General features: G+C 38.8%; 1 protein-coding gene across 4 annotated transcripts in view; it reads left to right on the forward strand.

The window, feature by feature from the left end:
* Positions 1-2156: 2156 nt before the first annotated feature.
* The window catches only part of PPP1R13B (protein phosphatase 1 regulatory subunit 13B), a 71770-nt gene continuing 47222 nt past the window's right edge, over positions 2157-26704 (forward strand). For all 4 annotated transcript variants that reach the window (XM_065636451.1, XM_065636453.1, XM_065636452.1 and 1 more), the window contains exon 1: positions 2157-2604. In XM_065636451.1, the coding sequence (XP_065492523.1) occupies positions 2596-2604 (9 nt within the window). In that variant the 5' untranslated portion in view covers positions 2157-2595. The remainder of the gene's footprint in view (positions 2605-26704) is intronic.

Raw genomic sequence — 26704 nt, forward strand, 5'->3', positions numbered from 1 at the left:
GAAATGGGAGTAGGAACAGGCTTGTATTTATATTAAGAAGTATGTACTCTACCTTTTGAAGACATTTTCTCTTGGTCCGCAGTATCCAGTTTGTCTGGTTGCCTCATTGTCTGAACCTGCATCTGTCAAAAGCAGCGCAAGGTTGACAAACTTTTATACTAGAGGCCACGACTCCAACAGAGGCATTGCATGGAGGAGTTGCCTTCCCTCCCAGCAGCAACCAAGTACACCATATTATCCCACTTTTCATTTTGTCAGCATTCCTACCTCTGCAATGGAAAAGTAATAGTGTGCTAATATTTGTCTTTTAGTTTTTATTATCAATTACTGAAAACAGGGAGAAGTCAGCTGTAAATTATACCTAAAAAGAAATTATAGATCATCATTTAAGTATCACTGGTAGAAAAATCTTACCCGGCTAATGAAAAAGGCATTAATTTTTAAATAATAAGCGTGGCAAAACGCGCACAATTCCCTTGTTAAAATCAGAATTTCACCACAAATAGTAAGAAGACCAGTACATTGCTATTCACTGTTATTCTTTTGTTTGCTGAAGTTCAGTATGAATTTGATGAAGATAAGCTCTCATTTTTTTTCTTAAGATACATCACTATGAGCACATTATGGCCTGTTTCATTTCACACCAGCCCAGTTGCAGGGTAAATAGTATTCTGAGTACATCTTGGAGTTCTCTGTTGGGTCAGAAGTATCAGTGTCTTACCCATTTCCAAAGCTGTGTGTGAGGCAGAATCACAATTTACAAGAAACTGAGTATGATAATAGTGTTATCGTCAGTGAGTAGCGCTCCGAATCGTACTTGCAAAATAATTTTAAACTGATAAAGTATTATCTTGTGATGCTAATAGGTTATTCCCTCAGGACCAATTTATTAAAAGAAGCAGAAACTCTGACCTATCACAGAGCTGACCCTACAGCCTGCAAATACACTGATAAGGATATGCAAGGAAATCTTAGGCATGTATATATTATGTAAGAAAATTTACACAGTTATCTGGTATAAAATCTTACATTAATAAGTAAAATTTAATATATAAGGTCATATTTGAGATTCATATACTATTGTCACTTACCCACAAAGACTTACACAAAAAGTATCACAGCTCCTCTCAAAAACTTTCCAAGTTATATTTTTCACTCCTAGCTGAGATCTGTCATGGTGTTCTACAAATAAAAGCAACAAAGACTGGAAACCAGCCATTTACAGAAAGATTTGAAGCACTGGGTAGGTCCATGTATTTTGTAGATGAGGATTTAAGACTCACAGCAATAAGAAATTTGTCTACATTGCATGTATTACAGTACTGGCATATGGTGATGTTTTGGCTTATAGTTGAGCTTGGACTTCTTCCAAGCTGTTAACTTTCATCTTGCTGCTGTAGCTCTGCAGAACGAGACACCAGAAAACGAAGAAACGAAACCTTACTTTCAAACGTGAGACCACATCTCACGGGAGGCTGGTGTCAGGGTGCTGGACAGGAACGCCACCCCTCCTGCTGTCAAGGGGAGCTTTGTACATCAGATTTCACAAGTAATGCACGGCCGAAGGGACGGTAAGACCCAGGTGACACTAACTGTGACGTTATTCCAGCCACACAGGACCGCCCCGCACCGAGCCGTGTTTCGCTAGAGCAGGACAAGCTGTTGACAAGCGACCTGCCCTGTGCCCCCGCCCGCCTCGGGTCACCGCCCGCCCCCACGCGGGGCACCAGCCGCCCGCGCTACCCCCACCTGCCGGGTCCCCGCACGCCCGGGGTCGCGTCTCGCTCCTCCGCGCCCCAGCGCGCAGCTACAGCCACCCGCGCAGCGGCAGAGCCGGGCCGGGCGGAGCCGCCCCACCGCTACCGCATTCCCCGCATTCCAGGGGCAAAAAGCGCTCAGGGCCGCCTCCCGTCCCTCCACCGCCGGGGCCCGCGGGAAACCGGTCCCGGGCAGCCCGCCCAGAGAGGGCATCACCCGCTGGAGGCCCAGCCCCGAGGCAGGGCAGCGCCAGGGGGAGGAGACCGGGTCCAGAGCGGGGTCGCGGGAAGAACCCCGGAAGAACCGCGGGACGGCGCCCACGACGAAACACGGATCCGGGGGAGGGCAAGGGGGTCACGGCGGGTCTGCCGGGGGAAGCGGCTCCGGCGCGACGGCGAGAGGTCACGTGCGGCACGGGAGCGCGCACCTGCGCAGCTCCCACCCCCTCCCCACGCGGGCCGTGCGCGCGCCTGCCGCCGCCCCGCCCCCGGCTCTTCCCGCCTCGGCCAATGAGGCCGCGCGGGGGTTAACCCCTGGCGGGGCGGCGCGGGCGGAGCAGAGTAGGAAGCGCCGAGGGAAGGAGGCAGCGAGGCCGCCGCCGCCGCGCTGAGGAGGAGGAGGAGAAGGGGGGCTGGGAGCCCAGGAGCCCGCCCGCCGCCGCCTTCGTCTCTTCCTTCCGCCCGCTGTGGGGAGCGGGGCGCGCAGGAGGCACCTGTCACAGCCGCCAGGGCGAGCGCGGCGTCCTCCACGGTGAGAGGCGGCGGTGGCGGCGGCAGGAGAGGCCCGGCACGGCGCGGCGGCAGCCTCGGCGGGGCTGGCTGGGGGACGACTGCGGAGATGATGCCGGTGAGTGCTAAAGGGGCTGAGTTCGCGTCGTCGCCTTCCCGGCCTGGCGCCGCTGAGCCGGGCGGCGGGACGCCTTGCCTTTTCCTGCGGCGGCGGATGGAGCGTGCGGCGCCGCCGTCATCCCGGCCGTGCCCCGGCCAGCCGGGACAGAGGGCGACGGGGCTGCGGAGACGCCGTCAGGTTCCCCGCCGGGGGTGGGGCCGCCGGTCACCGCTGTCCCTGGCTTCTGGGGGGCCACGACCTGCTCCCGCTCCTCTCCTCAGCGAGGGGCCGCCGGCCGAGCCGCGCTCCGCGTTTCGCCGGCCGTGACAGGTCGAGGGCCGCGTCCCCCCGGGCTCTGCCCTCGCGTCTGCCTGACCGGGCTCCTTCCCCGCCCCCCGGCGCCCTCTTGCGCCCGCGGCGGTTTCGGCGGGGGGCAGCGCAGGTTTCGCCGTCCCAGTATCGGCCGGCGGGAGGACGGGCCGGTGGGCGCCGCGGCCCGGTGTGACGCGTGGGTGGGCTCTCTGTTTCTGTGGGTGGGTGTGCGTAGGGGGTATGTTTGTTTGTTTTGATGTTTGGTTTTTCTCCCCCCCCCCCTTCCAAACGCCGGTTCCTCCCGCCCGGGTGCGGGGAAGGGTTAAGCGGTCCCGGGGCAGGCGGCTCCGGCCCCTCGGCCACTTGTCAGGCGGGTGCGGGCGGCAGCTTCGCTTCAGCCTCGCCGCCCTGAGGAACAGGCGCTCTCCCCTCTCGGATTCTGCCACCTCTTCTGTGAAACTGTCGCTTATTTATCGAAGATAAAGCCCTTCGTTTTCCCGCAAACAACCTTGGTTGTCTTCAGTGACAGAATCTCTCTCCGTTTCCTTCCTCTGTCTCTCCCTCCCCCTTTCGCTGGCGGCTGATGCAGTGGTCTGAAGAGAGTTGTTCTTGATGACTGTTCGTTTTATGACAGGATCCTCTGAGACTGAGTAATGAACAATTACATTCTTTTTGTTGATTTCTTTCAAACTCTGTTTGATCTCAAATATGGGCTTATGAGATACTCCATATAAGGGAGGATCTCCCATGTTTTCTCTAATTCCAATAGAAATGAGCTTTTTATTTACAGTTGCTCTGCAGTATTTGCAACCAAAGCACTGCAGAAGACTGCTTTTCAGTGAGGATATTAAGACATCTTTTGCAAAATTTCATTGCTGTAACTTTGTTTCATAACTGAGAGGAGGAAATAATATCTCAAAGTAGATGTAAAATTTCAGATTGAAGAGTACAGGTAGTGTTTATAAATGAGGTATTATGACAAGCTTTTTAACATTTTGTGCTTTTTAACTTACAACTTCTAGGTACCAAAATATTCTGGTTTTACTGTACAAGAATTTCATTGCACTGGGCACACTAGAAGCCAGCAAGAAAGTTCATTGAGTTACAGGCTTTTTCTATAAACACATGGATGTTGGCTTGTAAAAACAAAACCTGAGGTGACTGTCAGCTTTTTCAGCTTCCATCACAACTTGGGTTATGCTTGATGTTCATAATTTTCTTATAGAAAACCTAGCATGCCAATGACAGGCTAAGTCAGAACAAATGTATTTGCTTCCCGGTAGTAACCTGTGTGTGGGTTTCAGGCTGATGTCATAATTTCTAGAGTGCAGTGACTGACCTTTTATAAAAAGTTTTTTTAACCTATTCGAGTGTTTCTACCAGTTTCCTGTGTTACCTTCATGGTTGTTTAAATCTTGCAGTTGTTTGTGCTTATTGGACGGCATTACAAGATTCAGACTTTTTATGTTTTTGAAACATACTTCAAAGCATTTTTAATACTGACAGCTGAATTTTAATAAAAACAAATTGCCTTGCTACAATGGCAGTAGTGTTGCAGATTAGAGCTTACTGAATCTGAGTCCATATTTTACTTTTCTGAAGAGCTTTTAGATGCTGTTGTGGACAGTCTGTCATAAGGTAGTTGGGAATACGTATATTTAAATGGACACTGTGACAATGCCTTTAGTTTTCCAGTTTCTTATCCCAGCTCTTTTATGTATGGACTGCAAGGATGAAAAAAACGAACTCCATTTACTGGAATGATCAACATAAAAATATCAAAATAACGTGAACATATGACTGTAGAACTGGACCAAATGTTTTGGTGTTGGTTTTTTTTTTTACTTGAGATTTTGTTTTCTGAAAAGGGAAAAGCTAGTGATCTAACTTATGTGATGGAATTCTTCGAATTCATATTCATAGAAGCTTTTTTCCTCCCTGATCCTGTTCCGTGGTTGGTTTTGTTATTTTTTTTGTAATTAACAGAAGTATATAATAGCAAGATGAGAGAATTCAATACTACTAGACTTGAACAAGTGGGTATTACTACAGCTTTGTGTCAACAAATTAAAAAGGAAATGTTATAAAACTTTCTAGTTTCTTATGACTTGCATTTATCAGATTGGAAGTAATTGATGGAGGCCATTTTTAGATTTTTTTTTTTTGCATTCTGTACAACCATTTTTAATAATGAAGTCATATCTGAAGCAAAGAAAATAGAATTATCTGTTTTCCTCTTTTCCTGTGTTTTGGTGGTGGTGATTTTTTTTTTTTTTTTTTCCATGTGGGGAACAACGTTACTTCTAAGAGGTTTTTATCCATTATAGTGACCAGGATACTTCCCTCTCTGTTCTTCAGCATCCTTTCCATCTAAGTTCATATTGCTTATTCTACTTTGTTTTTGAAAAATATGAAAATAACTATTTTATTGGTCCTGAACACAGTTGGGCTTCAAGAAATAATAGTAATGTGGTCTGCATTTTTCTCACCCATTGTTTTTTGCTTTGCTGACACGGCACATCCGTCATAAACTCTTTCATTGCCTTCAGGACATAAGGGCTGTGTGTATGATGAGCTTATGATGCTACACTGAATATCACCTCTACTAAGGAACTTACCAAAAGAGTTGCTATAAGTATGCCTTGAATATAGTGATTTTTTTTTTTTTTTCACTGAAAGAAAAGGTTGCTATTTATTGCATTCTTAGACTAAAATGTGCAAACCCAGAACTATGTAATATCCTTTTAAACAGGAAATCTTTTGGATTAAAACAGTACGGTTGTATTTTGTTTGCAAAAATATTGTGGCTGTAGCTGCTTTTTCAGCCACATAATCTATAATCTATTTGGAGTCTAATTATCTTTTTTTTCCCCTTGTTTTGTGATGGTGGGGTTTTTTTTCCTGCTGCCTCAGTAGTGTTTTTTTGGTGGGACTTTAGATTTTGTTTTTGGAAGAGCGTTGGAAATTTTTCCTTGAAGAATGCACTTTCTTCTTAAAGAATGCTTTTTCTTCTTGGATGGTAGTTCCAAAATCGCCTCTGCTGACACATATTAGCCATATTCCTTGCACATGAGGGTACAGATAAAAAGCCACTCCTGAGGAGCAGTGTTTCCCTACTTAAGAAGAGATACAGTGGGAGAAGGAGCTGCTACTGTTGAGATGTATAAAACACCTTCTACTTCATACCCAAGTTTTGGGTATCATTCTTTTACAGCATATGTGAAGTAACATATCATACCAAAGGCCTAGAACTATGTAGAGTCTGTACACCATCAGTAAAGTGACAGGAGAGGCGATGGAGGATACTGTGTAAGAACTGCGATGGACTGAATCTCTTAGGAGGAACAGTTAGTGTGGCATGTTCTCCTCGCACCCATTGCTGCAGAGCTCTCCTGGTTTTGCCTTTCTCATTTCTCCCAATTAAGTTAATCACTGAGATCATAGCCAGCATTCACGGTTTTGAACGCATCCAGGAGGAATTGTGTGGGACTGGGTGTGAGGCGTGGAGTCAAAGACTTGTTACCGTGCCTGTTTTTATGTTTAGGATCAGGTGCTTGTGTTTATTTTAATAGAAGTGAGAGGGGAAAAGTTTGGAGAATGTTTAGTGTGGTGGCAGTATGTGATTTTTTTTTTTTAATTTTTTTTATTTTTTTTTTGTCTTTTTCCCCCCTAGTTAATTTTGTTTGGCACTGCAACTCTTCTCCAAAGATGTCCGTGACTGATGCATATTTTTTGTTAGACTAGACAATATACAAGTGGATCTTGAGTATTACAGTGTGCATTAATTCTTAATTGCTACACAAGTTCCTGACCTGTGAAGACAGTCAACATGGCTGATAAAACGCAAACCAAAGATGGGTTTCTGTAGTGGCTGGTTTTGAATTAAGCTGTCTTCCAGGTGAATTAAGAAAAAAAATGTTGTCCTTGTTGTGGTATTTGGGGTGTTTTTTTTGTTTGTTTTGTTTTTCTTTGTTTGTTTTTTTTTTTTTTTTAAATACACTTTTTATGTATTCAGTCTAAGACCTTTCCCAAAAAGTACAAAGTGGGCATTGCTTATTCCTAATTTAAACCAAAATATTTTCAAATCAGTGTACATTGTTCTCTTCCCTTAGGAAGGTCACTACTAATATAATTCTACGTTGTAAATGTCTAGAGGAAGATGTGTCGCTTTAAGTGTATTAGGAATTTTCAGTGATGTTGAGATAAAATATATTTCAATTAATTCAGAGCTGTATAGTTATCAGCAATACTGACATCCTTGCTTGCTGAATAAATTTTGAACTAACTGTAGAGAATAATTTGCAAGTTTATCAGCCATTATTAATGAAGTTATTTATTGCAACAAAGCTTAAAGGCCATTTCATGTTTTTTTGGATCATGTCACTGAGTTTTTTTTAGAATGATAGAATATGGCCTATTCTGTGGTAAAAACAAGTTCCTCAGCTTTGCCATCTTGATGAAAAGTACTCTTCATAGGCTACTTTGCTAATAGAATATTTAAATATATTTAATAGGTATATGTGGATTCTAATGAAACATATGAAAAAAAAATTGAGGGAAATGATACTCTCTATTAATTTTTCTTCATAGATTAATATAGATGAGATTGTTGCCCACTGCAGACTTTAGAGAGAATAGGTAGTTATTTAACAACAAAATGCCATTCTACTAGATCGAGTTATGTTAATCTAACAAATTCAAGTTTGTGTAATATAGGCCTTCTTACTATATTGTAAAAAAAAAATCTAACTTATTATTTTATTAATATATCATAGGTCTGTGTAACAGCTCCCATTATGCTAAGAGTTGTCTATACATAGAATAAAGACAGTGTCTTTTTGGAAGAATTTTCAGTGTAATGCTTTGTATTAAAATCAAAGGTCCAATTTATTATTGTTTTAAATATTCAGGGGGGGTTAGTTCTTTTTTTTTTTTGTCCTTAGAAACTGCAGGCAGCTTCAGAAATAAAAATAATTGTTGATAATGGAGGTTTGAAGAAGCAAACAAATTATTGCCTAATTGGGCTGGGGGAGAAGGTGTCTTGCTCCCTCTCCATTGTGACTCACTGTTGGAATTTACAAGTGTTACATGGTTGTCTAAATTAAAAGCTTAGTATTACCATACATTAATTACTAGCACAGGATAGCTCAAAATACTTCAACTCTAACTGAATATGCTAGCCTGGGATATAGGAGATTGATTCTTGGGCTTGTGTCAGACCCCAGCAAAGTAAGTTTTTTGTTTTGGGGTTTTTTTATTTGTTTGGTTTTTGGGGTTTTGTTTGTTTGTTTTTTTGTGTGTGGGGGGGAGGAGGGTCATTGTTTTTGTTTGTGTTGTGTTTTTTTTTTTTCTAATTGGAAAATGATATTATTAGGTGATTTTTTTTTTTTCTTTAAAGCCTTTCTTCACTTCTTTTATGAACAGCTCTCTATCAGTCTTGAATCCTGTGTCTCACTGATTCTTAAATTACCAGATTTTTTTTTTAAGTAAATAAATATTATGAAATAATAATAACTTCAGATTGGTACCTTTTTCAGGTAGTTTGGAAATCTGTCATTAGAATATTAGGCAATATATCTATGGAATGTACTCAATGTTTTGAGCTTCTGAAAGCTATTTTTTTATGACAGACTGTAATATAATAATATTGTGCAATAAGACACTGTCCTGCATAAGTAGATTTGTGTGTCAAAAGCAACAATGGTACTGGGAGGACAAAGCGTAAATTCTGTAATAATTCAAAGGACAAGCAAGAGTATGAACTGCTTAGTGGAGGAAAAGAATTGAACATGAATTTTCAGTCACTTCACCTAGATTTTAAGTCACTCTGATAATTTTCTTACATTGCGCTCAGAAGCGGGTGGGTGTGATCTCGCTGGTCTGGGGGAGAGCGGGTTTGTCACTGGAGCGGTGGGATGTTGGGCTGAGGTTCCTCTTGGGGCTGAGCTGGTTTCACCGTTTCCTCTGCCCACGGAAGAGGCTGTTTCCTCCTCCTTCCTGCTCATTCCCACCGTTTGCATTGAATGGTTTGCACGGCTTGTCTCAGTAAACTGAGCTGGGTTGCTACAAATGTAAAAAATTGTTGTAAAGAATGCTGAAGAGATATATGTACACACACATATATATATTTTACCAGGCTAGTGCGTTATATCAGCTCACATTGTGACTATTGTGTTGTCTGTGTTGATTCAGGAGGGAGGAGACCGCTTGGCTGAGATTGATAACAGAGGAGGGGATAGAGAAGCGGAATCTCTCCTCTTCAGTATTTTTGTTTATTCAGTTCAGTTTTATTGTGGAGCTGGACCCCAGGCGATATATTTTGAATTTTGTTCTCTGGCTATTTAGCAGGTGAGTAGAACAGTGAAGTGAAACTGAAGAGCTATGCAGTGCAGTAACATTGTTACTTCTGAGATAAGTTATGGTTTCACCTTTTTTCACATCTTCATTGGGTATCCAGTAACAGTTTACGTTTTCCCTGAAACGGGAGAAAGGAAGGGATGTTGTGTTTTTGTAAAATGTGTGGTGTTTGAGCAAATCTTGAGAAACAAATATAAAGTTGGGAAGGAAAAAACCAAAACAAACCCCTATATAATTTAGGTGGCGGTTGCTAGTCCGCCTTCATTTTCCCCCCACTTTATGGTATTGCATTCCTTCAGATTTCTGGCCGTGATTTCTGTATCCTCTAAGATTCATAGTGTAATTTAACCTAGTTCTTCAGCAGTGGAAGTTCAATTAAGATATTTAGTTTCCAATTCATTGCTTTACTTGTCAGCAGAATTATATTTATGTGTGAGACTAGCTATAAAACTATTTTACTTAAGGAATTCCAACTTCAGCAGGAAGCAATATGATCTAAACTTGCATATGTTGGAGACACTGTATTTAACCTATGTATCCTTATGTCTACTTTAAGTTTGAGAAAAGGATTTCAGCTTTCACATGGCTAAACAAATGTTTATAAATTGAGAATGGGGGAAACTGAGGCTTCAGTTTTGTGTAGGTGAAACTGATGTAACTGCAGGGGCTGCTCTGGTCCTGCCTCCCTGCTGCTTGCGCTCTCGTGTTTTCTCTGGTATTTATCTGATTCTGTGCTGAGCTTTTCCAGTGTGTGAACTCAGCAGGAAGTTGTTTGCTTTTTTTTTTTTCCTCTTTCCTTTGCCAGGATACTTTTCTGCCAGCTGAGCACACTGACACTAACTCGGTGCAGGGTCAGATAAGCGCTGCAACCAGCACAAGGGCTGGCAGAAATGTGTACGTTGCAGGAAGGATGGAATCAGTTTTATCAGTTTAGGTTGTTGGGTTTTTTCAGCATGAAACAACTCCATGGTGGTGAATGAATACGGTGAGATATATCTATCACAGAATATCTAGATGACTTTGGTATGTAATCCATGTCCCAAAAGAACAAAGAAGAGTAGCTTCTCTGATCTCTGAAAGGTCTCTGCGCAAGGTCTCTGCCAGGCTGATCTAGGAGAATTCCTCCCATCCCAAATCCCGTGGAATGACCCTATGCTCATAAGCGCAGTGCCTTGATGGGCATCTGAATTAATTCTATGTTCTGATCTCCAGGGAGCCAATTTTTGTCAGTTCGAGACCAGCAAACCTTGCTCGTCTGAAAACTAGAATGTGTCTGTCCAGACCTACTAACATGAATAGCTGAGAATTGTTGAGGGTTCTAGCGTTAGATGAAAAAAAGCAGTAGACAGGGCTGCATTATTATATGTGGAGAAAAAGTCTTGCCTGCATTGCTCTCTGATGTTTAAAGGGAAAGAAATAGGAGGGTTTGAGACTAGCAAAGTTTACCATAGCCATTAAGTACAGGCTTACATGCATACAATTTTTTTTTTTTTAACTTATCGAAGAAGCTGGCTTAAGTCTTCATTTAGAAGAACAGGTACAGTTGAGGAGACATACTTTGAATGCCTGTTCACATGAGAAAATTTTCTAATCCTATTTCCTAACACAATTTGTCTAATTTATGATTCAAGACAGTGCTGCACCTGTTGGCATTCTGACTCCTGTTCCGAAAGTGATATTTTCAATGTAGTTATGGTACTTTCATACAGTTCAACCTTTTTTTTTTCCTATCTCCTCCTCTCTCCATGCTTACTACTTCAAAAACAAGACAAAACAAAAACCATCACACACACACTCCCAAACCCCAAAAAAGGCTTCAGAAAGTGTATCTGGCTGTCTTGTAAAATCTTAACCAGCATGTTAGTCAAAAACAGATCAAAATCTACCTGATCTAGGCAAAGCTAGGAGTTTTCAAGTTGCTTAAATTCAAATCGTTGTCATAATATGCCTTTAATGAATGTTACTAACATCTCCGTCACTTCATTTGTAAAGATAAAGAACTAGAAGAGGGTATTTGTACATTGTTGTGGTATAATTGATGTCGGTAAAATGGTTGGCAGGCTGTTAGCATGTTGTAGAGAGAAAAATGTGATAGCCAGAGCATATACCATGTGATGGTATGGGCAGCGTAGGAAACAACTGTCTCTAGTGAAGTTTGAACAGTTCAACTAGTGATTACTTGCCTGAAAATGCGAAGTTGCCCACTGACACCTTAGCTAACTTATTATTTGGGCATCTGCGAAAGTACCAGCATCTATGAACCAACAGCCATTTCTTACAAATACTGTAATTTGCTAAAATAGAACTGGTTCTGTTTTAAACCAAACCAGGACTGATAATTTTTATAGTACCTGGGTATGTTAGATACTTAGCTTAGTCAAATATATACTTAGCAACTTTAACACTAAGAACTCTGTTTCTATTCGGATACATCAACAGAGAAGTGGTTAGATTTTCCAGCAAGTTCTTGGAATTGAAATTTTGGATGATTCTGCAGGGTAATGAATGGGTTAATTACTATTCAGGCTGCAAAAAGTTGGACTGTGTATGCTTTGGGAGATTATTGAAATCTTGAAACAGTGTCTTATAAAAATAAACTATGAAACTCATCTCTGTGTGCAGCTTCATCTCTGCATGCAGCCCTGAATGTCTCAGCATGCCTGATGCTTAGTAATTTCCTTACGTAATACTTTATTGTCCCAAGTTATCTAAATTTCAGAAAATTTTAGCTGCAAGTTGGAATCATTTACTTCTGATAGTGGAAAAAAGATCTGTAATGGTTGACCTCCTTTACACTTCTAAATCATGTCAGGATCGATGTAATTATTTTAAAACCACATCACATGCATTGGCGTCTATTCCAGCCCATGTCACTTGGAAATCTTTTCAGCCCTTTTTCCAAATACCTTCTTGGTGTACTAACAGTGCAGTGTATTTACCATTTTATTGTCATTTACCACTTCTTCAGCAAGAGCTTGTTGGATATGGGAATACACTACAAAAGTCCAAGCTTCACATTGAAACAATCAGTTTCAAGTCTGTTGCTTACAATGTCCCTCCTGCCAAGTTCCTGACTGCAGCACTTTATTTTTATTTTATTTTATTTTTTTTAAATTTTTTTAGATTGTGGAGAGCAGTAGTATTTGTTATTGTAGCACTGATAGGAGGTAAAGTGGTGAAGGAGGTTGAAATCAGTTTAAACAAATATTTACATCAGAATAATTTAATTTATGTATCAACTACTGTGGTCTTGCTCATTTTTAGCTAAACAAAGAATTTTTGAGTTTTATTTACTTTCACATTTACCAACCTTTAGACTACTTTGATATCGTTTTTATAGTGGATTTTTTGTATTTGCAGTACAAAATTACAGTCTGAAAAAAACACTTTAAGGGACAAAAAGGACACATTAAATCAGAGGATTTACTATACAGTGTTTCTAATATGGTATTATTGTATTTCTGGCTGTTTTATTACATTCAAACTAACAAACCTTTGTGATTTGAGTCTTCAACATGTTGCTGGATTAGCCCCATTTACTGCTGCTCCCTTCCCCCAGTCATCTGATGCTACCAAATATTGCTCAGTTTGCTCACTGAGTTCTGAAGAACTGAGAAGCCCTGGCACAAAATTACAAATAAGCTTGATCTGGAGTGCGTGTACTTGCCTGTATCTTTCAGAAGCAGGAAAAAGGTTTTGGTCATCTTTTTCTTATTATCTCATAAACAATATAGAGTTTTTTCAAGCAGTGAGGTGTCCATAGCATCTTTTGTTCCAGTGCTCAGGGATGAGAGTGTTCTGATTGCATCTGAATTTCTTTACAAATCTTTTGTCTTCCTTTCCCCACCTGAAGTGGGGACCAAAGTCCTTCGGTTCACTTTGTTCTATTAAATACTGCAGTTTTCTTGTGAGAAAAGATGCCTTCAAAGATGTGAAAGAATGCAAAAATGTGAATGTTGTTGTGTAGCTATGTATATTTTTATATATTAGTGTCTGTAGTCATACTGGAATAAATAGTCTGATGTGCTGGGGACTCAGGGATACTCCTGTGTTTCTAACATCATTTGGAGAGCAGTTGGTAAAATCCCTTCCATACACCCCGGACATGTACCACCCCCAACATCCTCCCCTGGAAAAGAGCATACTAAGCACAGTTTCTGTTTTCAATGTGGACTGTATATATCGGAATATATGTATTCGACATGTTTAAATCAAATTCCTTTTCACTTTTATATTATTTACCTGTCGTTTGGAAAAAGGAAAAATGGTCACCACAACTCATACTCTACATAGGTTATTGAATGTACAGTTCTAGTGTAATAGAAATCACTTTTTTACATCAGTAAAATAGGTTTAAGAAACATATAAACTTAGTTGTAAGTTTACCTAAGTGGAAGTGATAAGTAAACCTAGGTACCTGTCTCATTAAGTAGTATTTATTTACAATGACCTGTGAACAATTTTATGGGTTTTTTTGGGAGTTCCATGTTCCATGGATTTTTTGATTGATCCTACTAGAGAAACTGAAAGAAAATATATAGAAAGCAAACAAGCTGTGTTTTTTTTTTTTTTTTAGGCTTTATCTCGTATGCAAATTGTAACGTTAATTTTCATCTGAAAGTAATCTGAAGGTGTCTGCTTAAATTAATTTTCCACAAATGTGGAAAATGTTAGCTTAGAGGGCCTGTGTGCAATCAGGCACATTTGTAGTTAAGCATGTTCAAAATAAACAGTACATTTGCATATTAGGCATTTACAATATAGCTTGTATAGTAGGAGTGAAGAAGTGAAAATAGTGAGAAAGATAGGCTGGCAAGGTGGAACAGAAGTTATTAAATAAGCCTTAATTTAAAGTTAGCAATACCCTGCATGCAGCATTGTATTTTATTCCTTCTGAACTCTTGCTTTTCTTCATACTTGTCTCTTACTTCTCTGTGTGTTCTTAGTTGCTCAAATCCACCAATTTTAATCTATAGCTTTGTGTTAAGTAGTTTTCCACTTTGTGCAGATACTTAATGTAAAGTTGTGTACATTTTAGGAAATTATATTTTCAGTTTTACTTTATATTCTTTTTCCTACGTCATTCCATGTGGTTTTCAGAGGTCATGAGTGTCTTCATGCTAAAATACTTTAGTAGGATCATGGACTGCATTTACTTTCCTGCTGAGTGATTTTCATAATCTGCAGATATATAGGTTTGCTAAATATGAGCTTTGTCCCACAGGACAAGTCGTCTTGGATCTTGCATGGTTTTTACATTTAATATAGGATCATAACTTATATCTGTGAAATACTGCATGTACCTCGTCTCCTTCGTTTAGAACATTCAAAACCTCTTTACATTTTTAGGAGAAAAATTCCCTTGTTTCTTTAATTTAGGATTTTGATGCTGATAATACATTAAGCAACCAGAAGTCGCGGTATCCTTATCTCTCTACGTATATCCTAGATTTATATTTACCTACCTAACAGTAACAGTTACAGATCAGTCAGCCAAATTAATTGCACTGGATCAGATAATATGGAGACAATACATCTACAGACTATATGAGAGAAAGTAAGGGACTATATTATGCTTGTGTTGTTTTTATTATTTATCTGATTTAACAAAATATATACAGGTGTTTTCAGTTATTTCAGAAAGCAGGATGGCACGGTAAAAGGGAGGTTCAGTGACACATATGTTTATTTTAGTTCAATTTCTTCTTTTGAAAGACCTCATTACCCAGTAGGGATGACAAGCTTTAGTTTTGGACCCCCTATGTACTTCGGGTCTGTGCATGTCATGCCTTTCTATTGCAAGTGAGGCTTTTATATGTTTGTGTAGAAGAATTCAGCCAGTAGCCCTAGATGGAAAAGTGGCACAATATGTGTTAATATAGACCCAGCTTTTCCTCTCAAATATTTATTCATGTGATACAGTTTGTTTTTCTGGCAGATAAAGATACAATCTGGTTTTGGAGAATAACCAGATTAGATTTTTCCATCCTTCCAAAAGCAAAACAACCATTTTAATAAATTATCATCCAGTTTCTAATTTATTTAAAAAGTTCTCAGTTGCTAACAGGTTATTTTTTTTAAGTTGCAGCATTTTATAAGTCTGAAATGACTCTACCAATTATATTCTCACTAAACGTCTCAAAATGATGCATGTTTGCTGAGGAGGAAGGAATACTGCATGGGATCAGAATGCTTTTGTTACTGACAAAATGTGTTAAGGGAGGACAGAACTATTTCTGAATGTTGGAGCAGGCTAAATACGATATCTTACTAGCTTTTTCTTCTCTGCCGCTGCTTGTAGGGAAGGGTAATATAACAATTCTGTGGCTCACAAATAGAGCTGAGAACCCATTACTTTTCCTTTCCCGCATTTAATATGTAAGGTGCTACACAGAAACTGTAGCTCATAGCTCTGTTTTAAGACAGATGGGTCATTCAGCTTCTGTTGATCTTTCCTAGTGTAGGTTGGACTTTTTTTTTTTTTCCTTTACCCCCTTGGGTCACTTGCTCACTTTCTGTTTGTTTTCTCTACAAAGGGAATGGATCCAGCTGGGGAACGTGCTTTGCTCTTGCAATTGTAGAGTAAGAGCTGGGTGCTTTGTTGGTGCCATCTCTCTGTCTGTTCCCCACTCTGGATCCTGTACAGTGTTGACAGGAATGATGATAAACAGTCGCTGTCCCTTGACATGACGAGGCAATCAGAAACATAGTTTACCGGTTTATATTCTATGCTTCTTGAATTACATCCAGCAAGAAGACAGACTTTGCCAAGAATGGAGTAGTGCTTGAACTGTAGTATTTTTAGACATAAATCCATGGTGGATTTGTTGTCATTGTTTGGTTTTTAAGATGGTTGGTCTTTTTAGAACATTTTCCTGATTCCAGAAAATGTGTAATGGAAATATCTTTTCATAGTTGTCAGGAACATTTGCTCGTGGAACTTCTGCTCACATCATTGCCCCCTTCACCTGGAAAATCACTTTTGTCTCTTTTGAGACAGTCAGAACCTTATACATAAATTTATTTAAGATGAATACTTACTGTTTGTCATTATTATAATAGCAAACAAAGATTCCTATTGCACAACCAGTGGATAGCAGAACTCCCCTACTGCAACCTTGCCTAATTAGGTGAAACTTGATCTAGCCTATCTTGTTCCTGTCACAACTGTGGCCTGTCTTGTTTCTTTAGAACATCTTATCACTGCTCGTCATTACTGCTTGAATTCATGTGCCAGTAGACCAAAAATACTCCATTTAAGTAGTCTTTCACTGTAGTTGTTGCACAGAAACTGTTCTTAAGTTTTAGCTTAATATTTTTATATTCACTGCTTTTACAACTATCCACATGAAGAATATTTTAAGGATGGTTCTTCAGAATATTATAAAAACATCAAAAGAGAAACCTTGGCTACCAGAAAAGACTGGATTTAACTCTAAAAACTGGACAAAGGACAGAATTATAATAAAGAAGGTGAGATTAAATAGCATTTTTGTTATTTACTGTAAAATTAAGCATTTTGGGATTTCTTCTTGTAAAACCAAACCGTGCATCCTTACAATGGGTTAAAATGTGCATATATGGGATTTTTTACTTGAAGACCAGAGATTATTGCCTTATATGGGTTTCTTCTGTATATGAAATGTGCGAAATTTTTAATTTTACCTTGCATAAGTTGTTTGATTTTTTTTTTTTAATTTATTATTATTAGTTGGTTTTTATTCAGCCCAAGTGGAGATCTGAAAGTAAAACATAACAGCTTTTATTTTTTTTAAATCTGACATTTGAAAACTAAAGAAATACACTGGAAAGTTATTTCCTATTATGTACAATTTCCTCTCCAATGGAAGGAGAACTCTGCAGACTGCCTGTTGAATCCCAAAGGATGTATTCATTTTTCACTTTTTATGTTTTTGCCAAACTAGATAGCATTATATCTAGGATTGAATGGTTGGTATTCCCTGGAAGCAATACACTAAACAATCAGTATTTTGTTAATACTTTCCGCTCAGTGGGAGAAAGCTGTGGCAGCCCCATCTTCTTTTGCTCGATTGAAAATAAAAGAAAAGAGCAGTGCTGATTCCAGTTGCAACATTACGTCCGGGTGTGTGTCTGTAGATTTCATAAAAGTTATTACTTGTTTATAAAATGGAAAAGCGATGTTTGGTGCTGCAAATCACCTTTATTAATAGACAGAAAGCACGATGCCTTTAGTAAAAATACTGTGTTGGTTGGTTTGGTTTTATGCTTTTTTGTACGTGTGTTTTGTTGAAATGTTGTAAATAAGAAGACACAAATGTCTTTGTATCCTGTACTTTTTTGATGAGATGATTTTTCAATGCAGTAGGTAGGTCAGGCTTTTCTGGAATTCAGTGGATTTTGGATGACTTTGCTGTAGCTGTTGACAAGGTCAAACGCAAGACTGTAGAAACATCGGCACCTCCCTTTCCTTAGCCTTGGCCAAAATATTTTTAATAATTCGAGAACACTCGGTTCTGCAATACAGATTCTGTGGGACACTTTTGTTGCATGTGGATTTTGAAGAGTTGTCTTTCAGGGAAATTAACCCAAAACCTCATGCTTAACTCTGCTCTTTAGCTTGCCTTGTGTTGTCAGAATGAGCTTGCTTTCAAAGTAAATTACAGTATTGCTAATCCCAATATTCGAAAGCCTTAAATAGGACTTCTCCCCATATCCCCTGCCCAATAAAAATAAAATACTTGGTTGGGTTTTTTTTTTTCGTCTTTCTTACCTGTCATCTGGTTCTTGAGTATTTGCGGAGGTGTTGTGTTTTGTAGAGTTTGGGGTTTTAGGGGTTTTCTGTGTGTGGTGCATGGTTTATTGGTTTGGGTTTCTGATTGGGTTTTTTGGTTTGGGTTTTTTGTGGGTGTTTTTTTTTTGTATGTTTTCTCTTTTGTTGGTTTGGTTTGGTTTGGTTTTTCTACCTTTCCTTTTGGTAAATATGACTTCTTTTTTTCCCCCCTGACTGGAAAGCTGAGATTCTTATGTAATAAAATGATCTCTGAAGCTGAGTCATCTTGGATTTAGTTTTGTTTTTAATTTATTACCAGTTCACCTGAGTTTATTGCAAATTTTACAGCACTACAGTTGTGTTACAATGTTCTTCAGCAACACGTCTTCTGTAATGATTTGGAAAGTAAAATATTTAGTAGTATTTTTAAACATATTATTCATATCTCATCGGCTTCTGAAATGGAAGGGGCAGTTAATATTTTAGGACTGTTGTTTCAAGCTTGTCATGCATTTGATATATGACATGCTGGTTACCTAGACAGATATGAAAGATTTAGAGCTCTGAACATTAGCACAGAGTTGTGTTTGTGATCTTGTACAATGAGAAGGGGTTGTAGTGCCCCAGTGATTCCTCTCTCCTTTCTCTTTGGGGCCATAGGGTCGCACCTGACCCTGTACTGGGGGTTCCCACTTAACCCTGTGAACCATTTGATTTGGAGGACCCTGGGTTGGAGATGTGAAGAATAGTAGAAATGTGGATAACATGTTTATTTTTTATCAAAATAGATCTATCAGAGTTTACGGACAAATGGATTTCAGGAAAGATGACTGCACCGATCTGACTGCTGTTTCGATCTGGAGTTTTGCTGTTCCTTGAAATTCTGATTTTCCCTGTATGTTACTGGTGTTCCATGCATTTGCAAATGCAACACCTGCTGCAGTTTTCTAAAAAGAATTTGGCAAGAATCCATTGTTTAAGGACTTATCATATTAGTAGGCCTAAGCAACTACTAAAATATTTAGTTATAGCAGAGTTATTTGCTAGCTTCTTAAATAGATTAGCAATTTCTTTTACTTTTTTATGTAATAATCGGCACAAAATTGATGTGCCTGCTGATTTTTGTTGTTTTTTCAAGGTGCTTTAGATAAATCTTATTGAAATTAGGCAGGGAACACTAGATTTATGTTTGTCATCCTAAGATTCACAGACAAAAAATGTTCTAAAAGATAAAAACCAGTATCCCTAACGAAGTCAGCAAGTGTCAGAAAAACTGTGGGACTTCTTCAGAGCTGCTTGATTTGAAGATCAGTCTTCTGTTCTTGATTGATAGATGGCAAAGCCTCATTTGAAATAGTCCTATAATGAATCAGAGGATACTAATCTGCAAGTTGAGAGTACTTATTTTTATGTATTGAGTTGCCATGAACCGTGTCAGGGTTTTGGGAAATTGAGCATTAACTGATCAGAGCAGAGAGTCTTTCAAGAGGAGTCTCCAGCTTCCACCTTTTAATGATAGTTGTGTGTATCATGAAAGATAGTTCCATTCCATATGGAATGGAACAAAATTTCAAAGCCTTGTTCTGTAAAGAATAAAAATCTCTCCATTTGTGATGTATGTTGCCTAATGGGGAAATGTACACAGCAAGAACTCGTCGGTATACCTAGAATTATCCCCGTGTTCTGAAGTCTCTTACATGGTAACTAGCGTCTTGACAGTCCTTTGGTGGAATTATTTGCGTCAAGGAGCAACAACACGATCTCTTGCTGTTTCTCCAGATGTAGCAATTTAGGAATCAAGCCAACAGATAATACGATTCAGGGATGTTGAACTCATTCTGTAGCAAGTGCCAAATTACATTTTCCACTAGGAAACATCACAAGAGGCATGCATGTTTTATAGATTTCTCTGACTTTGGGCTGTGTTCCTTTAGCTAATGATGTTAAATATTGCACTTGGACAGACTCCCTTTTAATTTAATAGTTACATTTGTAATGCAACCTCTTTTATTCTTTTAACTTGTCCCTTTTCAGCTATGCCCATTTTCCCTTCTGTAGCCACATGTTTACTGCCCATCTTTTAAATTAATTTATCTGAGTCTCAGCACCTGCTTGTTTTTAACAGAACCATCCAAATCTAAAAGAAGGCATTCCAATGTTGGGACAAACAACAAACAGCTTCTATAAAGATAGTATCTGGAGAGCTGGCAGTGGTTTAGTACCATGGATTGACTGTGACTTCTAGTATAGTCTAAAATACCATCTATAATATCTTAAATGATCATGTCACTCATCTATCTTAGGCAGATGCTAGGAACTGAACATTTTTTAGGTCAGTCGTTTGTTTTGGTTTTTTGTTTGGTTGGGGTTTTTTTAGCCCTAGTCATGTTGTGCGTCTCACAGCCCATAGAACACACATTGGAGTCTGTGGGTTCTTGTGTTGTTTAGACAAGTGAACTTTAAGTTGCTGTTGTTTTCATTAGGTATTGTTTTCCTAGAGCTCTGGAAGTCTTTCAATTAACTACTACAATACCATTCATTTAGTAATCTGTGGATCTATCTTGCTTAGTTGAATGTATTTAAATATTTGATGATAGTTGCTGTTTCCTTCCTCTAGTAAAAATGTTGGCTTTTTTTCTGCCCTGCAAAAAACCTGCCACCGAAAGAGAAAGAGGCTTCAAATTCCAGATCTACGACTGATGCTGTAGCTTTTCATCTTTCAGTAACAAAGAGCAAGAAAGCGTAATAAGTATCTCTTCAACAAATAAATACCAAATAGATGTAGGTTTTTGAAGTAGTCTGAATCCTGTAGAACACCTGCTGTCACATGAAAGCTCATTTACTGAAGTGGGCAAAGGCAACAGTCCTGGAAATCCTGTGAGGAAGTGTTGGTGGTTTTTGTCAGTTCTTTAAGCCATTGCATACATGTGGGCCTTACACAAATGTAGGGAAATCTTGTTTAAGGATTTCTTCTAGTGCTATGCCTCCACGTATCTATAAGAGGAGTTAAATACTTTATATTTTTATTTTATTTTTTAATTCAAGTTATTTCTGTGCTCTAGCAAGAGCTCTAGTTTTATACCCCATCACAAAGTCTGTTGGTACAAGTCTGACAAGACTATGCTTTTTCTCCTGGTTACGTTTTCTGTAGCCAGGTTTCTTGTGTGGAGCCTGATGAAGGTGGATGTCAAGGTGGATCAGTTTGTTTTGTTTTGTTTTCTTTCAGTGATTGCAAAGTGGTAAGTTAATGCAAACTAGTGTACGAGCTTATGCAAAAAATGCTTTTGTGAGATGAGTATAGTTAAAGCACCTTTAAGCAACATTAAATTTTCAGATTTGATCAAAACTACAAGCATTATCCAAGAATAACAGTAACTTATTTTTATTTTTGAGTAATCTTATAAATGTTTACGTTTATCAATAGTGAAATTTATGGGTTTAATGTTTGTTAGTAGCCCATGGCTAAATGCTATACGTTTTTAATTTCTAGAGACTTGCTCCCCATTTTGTGGATTTTCGCAGGCCATATGGAGGCAGTTGGCTTCAAATTTGAAAGTGTAGTAGGAAACATGCTATTGGTTTGACAAGTCTGCATTTTGCCAGAAAACTTTACTCAGTTTTGTATTCTTTGAAAACTGAAGTATGTTGGTTGTACTACCTTTGTGAATTTTACTAATACAGTTAAAAAGACATTACTGGACTTCAAATTTTGGCCTGATCTCAAAGTTTGTACAGCTTGGATGTGAGGGAATGTGTTCAGAAATATGGGAACTTAATGTAGTTATTTCTCACTCCATATACGGAGAAGAGGAAAAGATGTTGAAGGAAAGAAGTCTCCTGATGAAAACCACAGTAATTGATAATAAATTTGCTATATGTCTTGATGTTCTTGTTTGAAATAGAACTCTTAAACATATTGCAAGAAATTCTTCAAGAGATCTATTTTAAAAAATGACAGATTATTCTGAAGTTTAATAATTATTGGAACAAAACATGCTGGTGAATAACTTGTTTATTAGGTGGACTTTAAATGTTTGGTTTTCATATAGGGAAGTGAAATGGTTTAATCTTACTCCTATTTTTCTGGGATTTAAGCATAATAATCAACAACAGAGATTTATTTGGGATTTGCCTGAAATTCAACAGTATAAAGAAATACTCATGACATGACTCAAGAATATATCTTTAGATGGCTTTAATTAAAACAGTTTTGTGGTTATAATTTCATAGTCTGATTTCTTTGAAATTGCTTAAAGCTTCAACAAACTAAGTCTATAATCTTAAAAAGGGACAGTGTTCGTACTGCAAATAAAGTTAAAATTCTGCTTCAGTGCTTGAAATATGCAACTAGAATTTCTACAGCTGTAGCTGATGCAAGATTTATGTAATGGCACGAATTCCAGGCAAGCAAACTTGCATGAAATAATTGATAATTTGTAACTTTTTTCCTCTGACTATTCTGTCTGCAGAGTTGTGCATATTAGTATGTCTCATCAACAGATTTTCACCTCTTCATGTTTTGCTCCTATCTCATTCTGTAATTTTTCTATTAACTAAAAACCTCAGTCTTAGTTGAAGTTCATATTCAATTCATGCAGCCTTGACATGTCAGTAAGATCTGGTTTTGGACATTTTGGTTAAAACTACTCTAGTAGAACCTTAAATATATAGTAAGCTCCTGCGACTCCAAGTCAGCAAAATCAAGGATGAAAGTTATCAAAACCTCTTGAGAGATGTTGAGATCTTTACCGTGCAAAAGAGATTTACTTTGAATAAGTCTTTTCTTTGCTCATTGCTCTTGTCTTGGAGTTGTAGGCACCACTAAGTGAATCGTAGAATCAAGTGCCCTGAAATTGCAAAACACAAGATCATGAGTGGATTTTTTGGAACTCTTTATTAGGGAAAAATGCATGGTGAGAAGGAAATGCTTTCACATTCTCATGAAACAGAATGAATGAAGTTGGCATTTCTATCAGAAATATGTTTTGTACTTAAAGTTTATTGTGTGTCAGCCTTTTAATCATAAACATTTCATATATTTGAAATGTCTGATCACTCTTCTGCTGGAAGAAGAGGGTTTTTTTGTGGTGGTGGTGGTTGTTGTTGCATCTTACCTTTACACAATTAAATTTCTAGGTTGGTTAAAAAAAAGGCAAAGTGAAAATCTAATAAGACTAAACAGTGGTGTGTGAATTTACCTGTATTAAATCTCCAATATATTCTTAACTCCCAGTAATATGCTTGATAATTCTTAAATTGGCAGAAGTTCTCAACACAAATATCTATTATCCACTATACCCTTAGGCTTTCCTATGTCTAGATTTGGGTAATGAGAGCAACGGATAGCACAAAGGGAAAATTTAATGGGTTTCATTTTCTTGGGATGTGACTTTTTTCTTAACCTTTTGTTCACTGCTTGAATGATCTTGCTTCTAATCTTTCATAGATGTGACTTTTCTAAATTACTGTGGTGTTGTGGATGTAAAATAGTTGTATGTATGTGGGAAAAGTAATGATCATCTGATCCATTTTTGCCAGGATCTTTGGTTTTGAGTGGAAACACAGGGTTTAGTTAAAAACAGATGTAAAGTAAAAAGCCAGCTGAGTAATTTCCCATCTTCATCCCCAGAACTCACTGTTTCTCTTTTTCTACTTGAATATATGATGATTACTATAAGAAAATAATCTCAGACTTGTTTTAAATTCTAATGTTTCAGCATGTCCTGAAATAATATTTGTGTGATTGCTTTCTGATAGCTTAAATAATTCAATTTTCTGCAAGTAGGGTATCAGGAGAAAAGTACTTATATGGACTGTGTAAATTAGCATTTATTGTATCATCTGTCCGAGTTAGTAAATTAAGTTGGGCATAAGGCAATAGAAGTGTGGGTCTACAATTTATTTCTTCTCAAGCACCAACGTTTCAGGTCTTGTTAGCATAAGATAATAGCTGAGTAAGATGTATTTCTCATCTCCATGAAAAGTGTTGTTAAAGAGGATCTAATTAAATGTATACCTTTTCAATTCAAGACATTAGCCAAAAATTTTTAAAGTTATATTTTTTCAGTAAGATTGTAGAAAAATGGCAAGGCAAAGGCTTCATTCAGCAGTTGAAGTTTTAGTTTTCTAGGCTGTTTCTTAAATAAGAAACAAGATGCTATATTAGCTGCCATCCTCTGGTTTTATGGTGGTGGTCAGGTTTTATTCCAATTGTACGTAATTGCATTGTACTAGGGGAGCGCAAATGGATTTGCAAAGCTGAAGCAGGGAAGTCAAGGTGCTTTCTAGGACAGCCTGAACAAGCTCATATAGAACAGAAGAAATCAGACTCATTTGAGAGATGATTTGTTTCTCTACAGCAGCGTGTAAGACATTTGGTTCTGGCCTTGTGTGGTCTCTGCTGTGGTAGACAAGTTATGAACACATCTCTGCTGCACAGCTCATGGAATCTTGGTTTGAAATGAAGAGATGAACTGGATAGTTGGAAAGTCTAAGTAGACAAATCAGCCATATTGACAGTGCTTGTCAGCATATTGACAGCTTACTTTGTCTAATATATGTTGTAGCCACAACGGCAAAGGAAGGTCTTCAAGGAAAATAATGAGGTTGCTTTGCAGGCGCCCATGAGGCGTGATGAGCAACATGGGAGAAAGCATGAAAACACCTGTTTAGCGTGTGAAGAGTAGAAACTGGTTTAAAGGACCAACTCGGCATCAACTTCTTGATACGGAGTGAAAAATGATAGGGAAGAAGATTCCGTGTCACCATGGGGAAGTGAAGACCAGGAAATTGTGATTACCAGGACTGACGCAGAAAGGCAACATGGTCAAAGCCATAGGTGTACAGAATGATTTTTTGCTGTGATAGGCATCATGAGTGAAAGAGGCACATCAGTGAAAAGTTGGGAGACTAGTAGGTGAGTTTGCACTCTGAGAGCATTAGGTAGACCAGTTCATAGGGGGAAAACAAACAAACAAACAAAAAACCAAAACCAAACATAAAAAAACCAGTGATGTATGTTTTACATTTTATGCAGGAAAACTAGAGGTAAATCTGAGACGCAAGACTGAGAAAATGGTTGGTGTCAGCAATACCTGCATTACAGCTCATAGTGATAGATACCTGTGTGTTTTTATGGGATGGGTGTGAAATCTAGAGAGTCATTGGAGAAAAGTGGCCAAGGACTGTGTTACAGCCATATGGAACTTGAGTTGATAACTAGGCATTCACAAGGGATGACTGAAGATTGTCAACATTTTAGCTTCCTTAGCAAGAGATCAGGTCTCAAAATACAAAACTGTGTTATGTCTATGGATGATATCTATTGAAATTTTTGTAGGTGACATTATCCATCTGTAGAAAGAGATGAGACAATAAGTGAGGATAAAGATCTTGTGGATTTATCCATCTTTTTTACCTCCTTGAGAAACTGCAGGGATTATTGTGTCCTTTAAATGACATGGGAAGTGTGGTTGGAAGAGAAGAATTGGGCTGGGAACGGAGCAAGGGGAGACACCGGGGGCCACATCAGCCTCGTGGTTGCTTTCAAAGGGCCAAATGTAATTTTAGGACTGTATAGATGTAACTACTCCTACACTTATACAGTGCTAAAATTACATTCGGCCCTTTGAAGGCAACTGCAAGGCTGCTGTGGCCCCGGTGAAAATGAGTCCAACACCCCTGGACTAGAGGAACTCATACAATTATTTGACAAGCATCTGTCAGGCAGAGATCTGAGTAATGCAAGTAATGCAAGTTGGAGTGAAGCCATTGGTTTGGTAACAGGAGCAGCAGAGTAACAAGTAACATCCATGTCTGGGTTGAGGAAGAGCGAAGTATAAGATTTGGAGCTTGGTATTCATTGGGGAAACAACAGATTATTTAGAAGCACTGAGGTGACTTGCTCCTGAGTGTTGGTTTGATCCTGTTGTGTGACATTGTGTCCATGTATTAAACATTTTGAATGAGTGAAAAGAGAGATTATCAAGTAAATGCTACAATGGATATGATCTCTTTTTAAAGAACATGGATTTTAACAAGATAAGTTTTTACAGTTGTTCCTATTTAGGAATCCATTTAAAATGAAAAATCAAGGGGTTTATCAATATTCCTGTGCCCTAATCTTTGGCGAATAATACTTTTTCATAAAGCTGATTTGCTGGAGTGGGTGTACAGTGTAGTTCATGTGTATGCTTTACTCCTATTCTTCAGCAGCAAATTTCCAGGCTCCGTCAATGCTTCTTTGTATTTTATCACTATGAAATACCTGTGATTCTTATTCCACCCCCACCACAAATAGTGACAGCTATGACACTAACTTGAAAATCTGATTAATATTGCAATATATTAATAACGTTCAATATTTTGAGTCTTCCTGTGTATATTTCAGGACATCTGTTTCACAGCACAGTGGTTCAGTTCTTTTAGTGTTACTCAGACAACCTGTTAAAAATAAATCCTTACTTCATGAAGTTTGCTTGAGGAGCAGTGTGACAACAGTTGGCTACAGCACCTTTCCTCCTCATTAGTGAGACACCTTTCCCTGGGCTGTCTAACAGATGATATTGTGGGTGACACCCGGCTTTGGAGAAGACAGTACTGGTGCATTCGGAGCTGAGAGAAGAAAGTGGTGTGCTCAAGGTAGAGCAAATTTTGGCTTGGTCTTGCAAATGGGACTGTGAGTTTATATAGCAGTTG

Source organism: Caloenas nicobarica, chromosome 5 (assembly GCF_036013445.1).
Source record: "Caloenas nicobarica isolate bCalNic1 chromosome 5, bCalNic1.hap1, whole genome shotgun sequence".
NCBI lineage: Eukaryota > Metazoa > Chordata > Aves > Columbiformes > Columbidae > Caloenas > Caloenas nicobarica.